At 34.4% G+C, this 10,435-nt stretch overlaps 1 protein-coding gene across 1 annotated transcript; it reads right to left on the reverse strand.

Moving 5' to 3' along the window:
- Positions 1 to 266: 266 nt before the first annotated feature.
- On the reverse strand, positions 267 to 4,784 carry LOC147383162 (protein ANTAGONIST OF LIKE HETEROCHROMATIN PROTEIN 1-like). The gene is made up of 2 exons (XM_086428830.1): positions 4,571 to 4,784; positions 267 to 1,397 (listed from the first exon to the last, which is right to left on the reverse strand). Exons 1-2 carry the CDS (start codon positions 4,719 to 4,721, stop codon positions 349 to 351), a joined length of 1,200 nt encoding a protein of 399 aa, XP_086284956.1. The 5' UTR covers positions 4,722 to 4,784; the 3' UTR covers positions 267 to 348.
- Between the last annotated feature and the right edge of the window lie 5,651 nt (positions 4,785 to 10,435).

Consider the following 10,435-nt stretch of genomic DNA (forward strand, 5'->3'; position numbering starts at 1 on the left):
TTGGTGTTTTTTTTATTTGGAGTAATGGAGAGAGTAATAGGCCAAGTTTACTGATAATCCGACTGTCATTCAAAATTAGAAGTTTTTTAATCATCTTTTATGACAATGGATGTAAAACAGAACCGTCCAAGCCTGGAAATGCTACCAAGAGACGAAAAACTTTGCGCTCTAACGATAAAGAGAAATACAAAAAATGATCGAATGGGACTGCCACCTACCAAGTTTGGACTAATAATCCAAGAACCAGTACTTTTTTCGCAGATCGATTGAAAAAACTGGAACTCAAAATTAAGCCAAAACCAGTACATGCATTTTTGTTTGCTCAGCTAAGCTAAGATGGCACATTGATCAATTCGAAGGAGGCTTCTGTTCACAATGCTTTATATATTTAGTTAAGTTCTCTCTCATGGTTTGTCCTTGTGAGTCGACCTGCTGACAGCTTTCTTCACCATAGCCCGAGTCATGGTGATCAGGCAACGGGACATCTGCGTGCAGTTCATCTCCATTGTCAATGATAATATTATGTAGCAGACAACAAACCAGGATGATACTGGGCAATTTCCGCTTGTCGGGTCTCCACATAACTTTGTGAAGGATTCTCCAAGTACCCTTTAATTGTGACAATGCCCTCCCCGCAAGCAATCTCGCGGACTTATGCTTCGCGTTGAAACAGACCATGGAACCTGAGAGGCTCTTATTTTTATAAGGAGCGATGAGCCACGGGAGAAGAGGGTATGGGGTCCCACCAACGATATATTCTCTGATTTCTACTCCATTGGGTAAGGTTCTGATGCTACCATTTAGACGATCCCCGTTCTCACATAGTTTGTAGAATCCGGAATATTTTAAAAGCTGTTGGATGGTCATGCCACCAGGCCACCCAGTAACGATATCAAGAAATCTCATCTCATTGTCCACAATTCCCTGCAAGAACATACTATAGTTATTCTCTTGATCGCACCAATCATCTGAGGTCTCAACTGCTGGAAGGGTCATGATGATGTGTGTTGCATCAATGGCCCCACAACAGTTGGGCAATCCATAGGTTCCTTCGAACTTGGCCTTGATTTCCTCCACTTGATCTGGTTCAGGCCACTTGAGATGGTGCTTGGCTCGCTCCTCTATGGATTCAATGAATCTCCATGTCACCTGAGACACTGTTGACTGCCCAACGCCAAAGGCCCGTCCCACTGAAACTTGGGATTCTCCGGATGCCAACCTTCTTAGGGCGATGGCTACTTGCTTCTCGACACTAAGAAGCCTTCCCTCAATGTTTATGAGACCTGAAGGGGGCCTTGACACAAGATCTTCTCTCACTAGGGAACATATGTATTCAAAAGTCTTCTTTGATACCCTAAAGAAATATTTGAATCCTTCCATCTCATTGTTGGGAACCACTGAATATGCATATCAAAGTTGTTAAAAGAAATAGTCCATCTTATAGAGAAATGTGTGCAAAGCTACAAGCAAAATATACAGAAGGCAAATAAGCAAAAGAAAATAGAAATACAGTCTGATTCCTCAATATATTTTGTGTCTTATTTCTCAAATTGGTTCATTTATACTACAATTCCCAAGAAGAAATTTCTGGTCTAATTTGAATTTTGTTAAGAAACTACCTTGAAGCCCCTATGTTGTTTTGCTTGTCATTTTCAAGCTCCATTCCCCCAAACCAGCCTTCCCCTCTCTCTCTAAGCCATCACAATCATAGCCACTCCCAACCAGCAAATGCACACCTCACTCATTGTCAAGAGCACACAGAATATGTGTAGTGTAACATTAGCAAAAACACTCATCAAGATGAGATGTTAGCAAAGATGGATGGGTAAAACATACTCTAATGAAATAGTCAACCATTTCGTTTTTTGGTTACTATTATCTATAATGATGGACGTATTGATGATGATGCTACTCATAAAAATTGAGCTCAGACCCATGGCTCAGTTGATTGAATATTGCAATTAAACCTTAGACCAAAAAAGAAAAAGAAAAAGAAAAAAAAAAGTTATTTTTTTGGAAGGTTAAAAAACGAAAGATGTTACTTATAGAATTAGTGCTTGTAGCTAAAGGTGAAATAGGCGTTTGGAGTCTACTTCGGCAGACACGTACCAAGCAAACTAAAGGGAAAAAAAATTACAGGACAACAATAAGACTATGCTTTATGGTTTAGAATGTTTGGCAACCAGAAAAGAAACATGTTTATAAGATGATCAGAGCAAAGATGAGAACGTTAAGATGGATGAATAGAAAGACTAGGAAAGACAAATCATTGATTAGCATGTATATGAGGATCTAAAAATAGTTAAAGAGAAATGGTTTGACATGGTTTGAGCATGAACAATAAAAACCAATGAAAACACAATGAGGAGTACTTTGATGCACAGTGAGAATTCTAAAAGGGCAAGAGGAAGGCGGAATGAAGTGCATTGAGGTAGCAAGTATGATATGAAGACACATAACTTGAAAGAAGATATAGTTGAATATCGAATTGAAGGGTCAAACTGGATTTATGTTGGCAACCTCAAATAGTTTGGATAGGTTTGATACCAAACTGAAACAAAACTTGCAATTGGTGTAAAATTTGGAAAAATGCACTACATTAGTTATAATGAGTATGGAGGCTGATTCCCATACTACATACAAAATTAAATAAGGGATGCTTGTCCAAAGACACAGCCATAGGATTCTACATGCAAAATTATATACATAACTCGGTAAAAGTGGATTGATGGATAGATACAGAATGGGGAGGAATACATCTCCACAAGGAACCCAAATCTCTTTCACAACCTTCCATACATCACAAATTAACGTTTATGATGAGATACACGGAATATGATACAGTGTATCTCATGTACCATATTATATTGCAACATCATATACTTCACTATCCTTTCACAATTGCATAGTCCTTTGAAAAAAGAAAAAGCAATTAGTTAGTTGGAATATCAACTCTTGATCTCATGTCTATGAAGTTCATCAATGCCACATCCAGCTCCCTTTTTTTTTTTTTTTTTTTGAGTCTGTCGGAGCCAGTGGCCCACTAGATCAGATCGATTATGATCTCTTCCAAGAGCATAGGAAGTATGATTGTGCAGCTTGAATAAAAAAAATCTTTTTGGAGAGATATTAGATTTAAAGAAAAGTGGAGATCATGAGGCATGAGTGTGTGGATTAGGGAGGTTTTCAAAGATATAAAGGAATGAAATATTTTTATTAAAAGAAAAAAGAGAGTAGTAAAGCAAAACAAAATAAAAACATCTAGGTTCACGACAACAGTGACTCGTTGTCGAAGAGCAGCCAACCAAGATCAAGCTCTTAGTAGAGCTTAAGCACTAATACATGTTAAAGAAACGTTATTGAGATTCATAGATGTCATTACAAGAACCCTTGGTTAGTTTCTATAGAAAATTATATGAACTATAAATGCTAGCCAGCTTTTCTACCTTTGGTCAAGATCTTTCAGAAACCTTACATATAAAGCCAATTTCAATGCAAAGGGTGAATGTGGGGTGTCGGTTACTGACAGGGATAAGAAAAAAAAAAAAACCGTTTATACTAGCCTTCCAAATATATTTCCTTATCTCTATCACACAACCTTCCATATATTACAACTTGCCAATGTGATAAGATATGCGGAACATGATATAGTGCATCTTATGTACCATATTATATTTTCATATACTCTACTAATCCTTACCACAACTCGAATCATAGAAAATGGGATTCAAATTATATAAACACACTTACAATCAGCTAAAATAAATAAATTTGAGAACCATAGCACTACATCACTAAGCAAACATTGAAACACCACATTGTGGTTCATCTAAAGTATGCCAATAATGACCTTAAAGAGAAGCATTTAGAATACTACCCATGTTGTGTGCACAGCAATAATATTCATATATATAGTGTTAATTGAGAAGTCTTCTCTAGTCATGATCGAGTAGGCTCCATAAGCTATAGTAAAGTTTCTCTATGTTGTCTTCCTCTCAAAGCAAGCAAATGTAGTTTTGATTACTAATATTTTGGTTTCTTCTCTCCTTACATTTTATAATAATGGTAAGCAATGCCTCCTAATCAACCCCTTCAACACTCATTTCGACAACAAACTGGCACCTGTACTACTTTCTTGGCATTAAGTCTAGATATATAAGTCTTCCATCTATGTACCAACAACTAGGATTGATGGTTAATGGACCCTTAGAAGAAGAAAACAAATAGATCAAATAAAACCCATGTTGAAGAAATTAAAAGATTTTCCAACAAAGAGAAAACTGGATTATACTCATAAAATCTTATTAAATTTTTTTTTTGAAATAGTGAATTTTGAAGTAGGTTTTTTCACAAAAAAAACCCTCATTTCAGTCATAATTCCATCAATAGTAACGAAACAAAACAAAATTTGGAAAGCCCACCCAAAAAATAAAAATAAAACAGAGAAATCTAACAGAAAAATAAATGATTGTAACTCGGAAACAAATACCCATTTCAAATTATCGATAAATTTGTTGGATTATTAAGTAACAAAAAAAAAAAAGAGAAAAATTGGTGAAGAAATAAATACCAGAAGATGAATTCTTTTGCCAGAAACTATCCCACCAGTCGGATTCAATGGGTTTGGGCTCCAAAGGAACTATGTTCATGCTCATGCTCTTGCATTTCTTCGGTCCTTTTGATTTCCCTTTTGTTTTCTTCGATTTCTTCAGAGGAGCCATTTTTATTTTTTTGAGAGAAAGAGAGAATCAAGAGCTGTGGTTTTTTACTTCCCAAATTTTGTTCTCAAGTTGGGTTACTGTCATCTCGGAATTATGTCTTACCCACATATCTACCACTAGATGCCCTTCGTAGTACGAAATACATATCTCCAGGAATATCTGATGGTTTGAACCCTTTGAAGAACATTGTCCTCAGTTTATTACAAATTGGTTGGACCTTGCCCACACATCATACACATATTGCATCAATCCAACCGTTCAAATGAGATCATATCTTAGATTGATGACTAAATGAGATCAATAAAAAGTTGAGTCAAACAAGCCTTACTGACATAGTGAGGAAAAAAGGCCTTACTAAGCCTCATCCACCATCAATAAAGACCTCGAGATTCGTAAAAAATTCATTGAGAACCACAACATCTTGATGACTTGTTCTACGAATCTTGAGGTATTTTTGACGGTGGATGAGGCTTAATAAGGCCTTTTTCGTCACTATGTTAGTTAGGAAAGTGTTGGTGTAAAAAGCTCTATTAAGGGAGTGTTTGGATGCTTAGCTTGATGCCAGCCTTTGAATGTGTTGTGAGATATCTAGTATTCTTATTGGCCTGGACTTCTCTCAATGCAAAGTGGGCTCGGCGTGGAGTGAGAGGGAAATGTCCTAGGACATGTTACTTGATCGGCTTATGCGGGGGTTCAGGGATAGCGCCCTGAGGAGAATTTTTTTGGATATATATATATTGTATTTCGAGTAAGATTTTATTATTATTTTTGCTCTGTGAGATTTTTTGTGACTGTGTATAGAGAGTTTGTAATCTTTATCGTTGATAGTGGATTTTTTTCTCCCTCTCCTTCGTGGACGTAAATAATTTCTCGAATCACATAAATTTTGTGTTTTCGTTTTGCTTTCTTATCTTTACTCTTGTTAGACTTCTGCACAACAGTTTGAGTGTATTGTATTGCTTTTCATATTTTCTTATGTTCTCTTGTATCATTAGGGTGCCATCCCGACCTCTAGCTTTGTGATCAATAAAATTATAAAAAGTGGCCAACCAACCAAACAATAAAGATTGATACAGGTTTATGCAAAATTAAAATCTACAATCAATGTTCAAGGTTTGAATGCTCCTTAAATTTTACAAGTATTTGTATGCATCCGATATCATAGGTCTTGTGGTAGCTTTTCCCAGCACCACTACCACCTTGAGATTCATAGCACAACCATATCGAACCTGCAATATCGTAGGTATTGTGGTGACAGTTATGTAAAAAGAGTAACATCTGCCCATTTAATGGTCACGCTTTCGAGGGATACAATGACCAAAGACTTTAGATGTGAATTTGAACATTAATGGAAAAATTAATAAATGATCACAATTGATGAATTTGGAGATCGTTCAAGGGCCAAACATTTTGTCTTACATGGGTTAGAAATTTCAGAATGAGGTGATTTTTTGTGAGGATGATCTCTTTCAAAACTTCTAACCCAAGTTTACAAGTTGAAAAATCATGGATTGTAAATTATTTGTGAACCACTTTTGATCAAGTCAGAAGTTTTAGACTAGGTTAATTTTTTGTGAGCATGATCTCTTCATAACATAAAAATCGGCCTATTTCAAAATTTTTAACTCATATAGGACAAAACACGTTGACAAAACGTTTGGCCCTTGAACGGTCTCGTTGAATAAAAATCTGGTATGTGCGTTTGCATATGAATTAGAAAAATAGTATTCATGAAAGATTATTAGTATATTTATAATTAATTCAAGACATTGTTTTAGGAATTTCTCAAATATTATAACACATTGGATCATTTAATATAATGTAAGAATATTTTTAATTTTTTTTTAAATGAAGTAATATGGATTTATGCTAATAATGCTCCCCCTTCTCTCATCATAATAGTAAAGATAATGTGGTGTAAGGGTATTAATTAATACCATCTATAAAATGATTAATGTGAATTTGAGTCAATAATCACCACATTCTTTCATTTTAATAGTAAAGAGGAAAGGCTAATAATAGAATTATCTTTATAATTAGTTAAGAAATTATTTTAGAAATACCAAATAGATAGCTTGGCATTTTAATGGTTTTGGGTAAATTCCCAAATAATTACGGAAGTTTTCAAAAATATCAAAAGTGTTACATGAGTGGATACAACTATCACATAATATTGACAAAATATTATCAAATTGTCAACATTACGTGATAATTTTTTCAACATTAGCAATACTTTGGAAATACAAAAAAAAAAATTGAAATTATTTGGGAATTTACCCAATGATTTTATCATCTAATGTAATTTAAGAACATTTTCATAATTTAATAAAATTAATTAGTGTGTGAAGTTGGCTAAAATTTGAAAGAAAAAAATTCAAGTATATCCATTAAAATATATTATTTTAACTTCAACTTTATATGATGGCTGGCACTAGGCAATTGATTTGTGTGTGTGTGTGTGTGTGATAATGATCATCGTGTTGATAATGAATCATCCAAAATGTTACCTGTATAGCCAAACATATTGGAATACGAGAGTAGAGTAAATACATACCAATTCTTTAATTTAACCTAAGATCATATAAAAGTACAAAACTGATTCTTTAAAATCTAATTTGTCTTATTTATCCAAAATTTATCCGGATAACATGAACAAAATCTGACCCATCTGAATTGACTTTGATCAAAATTTTTAATTAAGAGGAGTCGTGCTGGGGTGACACAAGGAGATACAAATGACATGGTGGCGCACACATAACCGTAGATGCATTTTATTCATATCTCACGGAAAAGTATCTATGGTTATGTGTGCACCACCACATCATTTGCGTCCCCGTGTGTCCCTCTTTGTGTCACTCCAACATAAGTCAATTAAGAATAATGATAAGCTAACTCGAGAATTAGTCGGATCCCACTGGATCTGAATACCAGTCTAGTCATACACAATTGTTAGTGGGATGGACGTGCGTTGGATTGTGTCAGGTTGAGGTAAGGGTATTATAAAAATTCAGCCAAACCGAACTCAATTAATTTAATAATCATGTCAAAACTCAAAACCTTAAATCGAAAGTCAACATGTTACAGGACATGACCTGGGAATTCGTGACATGCATAGCTATTGAACATCACACGATTATGATTATAATCAGTTTATGACTTATAATATTAAGCGAAAAAAATAGATTCCATTTCCATCATCAAATATTTGATATTTGAGATACCTTTTTTATGTTTTATGATTTAAATGAGTTATATTATAGGAATGGAACCTAGGCGGGTTAGAGGGTAAATTTAGACTCAATCCAAGTGGTAGTACTCTCAACTTGAGCTCAACTCAACTGAACCATCGGGCTTGAGCTCACTAACTCGAGCTCAACCCTAGCTTGATCTTCTAAAATTGGGTTGAACTCAAGTTAACTAGAGTTAGGTAATTTTGGGCAGGTTGCTAATTGAATTTCTCTAATTTCATTTTAATTAATAAATAAATTTATATCTTTAGAAAAAACACTAGTAAATAAAATCGCATACAACATCCAAATCCATCATTGAGAGAATATTTAGACAAAACATATATAATCAAAGCACACATTAATAATATCCAATGGTCCACAAGGCATACTAATAAGATGAAATCAAAATGTTAATCAATAAGAAATATAATATACAGGCATCGAGTTCATGTTGAGTTGGGTTGCTTGATCCTTCAACCCAAACTCAATCCGAGTTGAGGTCGGATTGAGATATTCTAACCCAGGCTCAACTCATTTTCTACATAATTAAGCTCAGGCTCACCCAACAATCAGGTTGAGTGTGGGCTAGCCTGTTAGGGATGAGGTCAAGCCACGCTGCCCTAGTTATATACTAGTAAAGTAGTACACGGTCAAAACAACACATTAATGATATGATAATTAAAATAGGATAAATGAATTGACATCTCTAATCCAAGCACAACCTATTTAATAATCTGGTTAGACGTGACAACTTGAATACTAGGGTTTAAAATGGGTCAAGTTCAGGCCAAATATAATATTCGAACCATATTGCTTTCAATAAATCCAGATCCGAATTTGACTTTATTGAATTACTTGATTCGAGTTGGTTGGGTTAGATAATTTCAGACTATTCAACATATTTTTTGCTATATTTCTTTTCTAATTGTTATATTATTGTATTTTCATAATATAATTCATTTATTTTATAAGAATTCATGTTATATTAAAATAGTGGATGATACATGTATTTTTAAATATAATTTTTAAAGAAATATATCATCCGGATATAAAAACGGATCAATATCTTATTCGGATTTGACTCGGGACAATAGACATTATAGAAGAATGAGATATTATTGATTCTCTTAGATGATCAATACAGAAATCCTAAGAGGATATATATAATGAAAATCCTAACCGATCTAATCCATAATCTAATCTTAATCTCTTAAAATTTGATCTGTCTAAAACTATGAATGAGTGCATCACATTACACATTTTTATATTGCATCCTACTATAATCTAATACCAACTATCGAACTGTCGATTTATTATTATTTTTTAATAAATTAAAAAAAATATTATTGTTTTTAATATTTATTATTATTATTATTATTTTTTTTTTTTTTGTGTGGTGAAAATAGAACTTATTTTTTTTAATAAAGATTAAAATTTTATTAAATAAATTTATATATGGGTGGGTGATATACCTAGCCACCCATATTTGACCGGTATTTTGCTTTCTTGTCCAATACTTTTTCTTATTATCAAAAGCAGCCGATCAAGGCGGCTCAGCTTTATAAATGAGATTCACAAGGGGTATAATCGATATTTCGAACACAAATTAAGGTCAGTTCTATAACCTCTCTTATATAAAATGGCCTTTTCCTTGGATCACCACCACAAAATCTACCCAAAATGGAGGAAATTTTTTCCAAAGAAGTAGTAGTCGAGGGTTCGCCTGAAATCTCTCTACGACCGTTGGATCTATCAGATCTGGAAGATTTCATGGTATGGGCAACTGATGATAAGGTGTCACGTTTCTGCACCTGGGACACTTACACATCAACAGAAGATGCAGTGACTTACATCAAAGACACTATCATCCCTCACCCATGGTTCAGAGCAATTTGCCTTGAAAACAGACCAATTGGGGTATTTCGGTAACAAAAAATTCTGGGAACGATAGATGTCGAGGCGAGCTTGGTTATGTTCTAGCATCGAAGTATTGGGGCCGAGGGATTGCGACTCGAGCTGTGAAGATGGTTGTGGAGACTATCTTCACTGAGTGGCCACATTTAGAGAGACTCGAAGCTTTGGTTGATGTTCAAAATTTGGGCTCACAAAGGGTGTTGGAGAAGGTTGGGTTCATTAAAGAGGGTGTTCTTAGGAAATATCTTATTCTAAAGGGTAGTACTAGGGATCTGGTTTTATATAGCATTCTCTCCACTGATGCCAAACTTGATTGAATATGTTTATGGTTTATTATGATTTGAATTAATGAATAATATTATTGTATTTTAAGTTCCATCTTAATTAATATTTGTTTTTAAGCCCAAACGGATACAATATTAGACATTCTTTGGTCCGAGTCCAACTAACACTAAAATGTGTTGGACCTCTTGGACTATGTTTCTTCTTCATAGTCCCACATCGGTTAGTAAGAAAAAGCGGAACAGACCAGAAAGCCTACAAAATGATGTTGGAGATGTAAAGAAAAGC

The sequence above is a fragment of the Akebia trifoliata genome, chromosome 16 (genome assembly GCF_017979445.1).
Source record: "Akebia trifoliata isolate Shusen 1 chromosome 16, ASM1797944v1, whole genome shotgun sequence".
NCBI lineage: Eukaryota > Viridiplantae > Streptophyta > Magnoliopsida > Ranunculales > Lardizabalaceae > Akebia > Akebia trifoliata.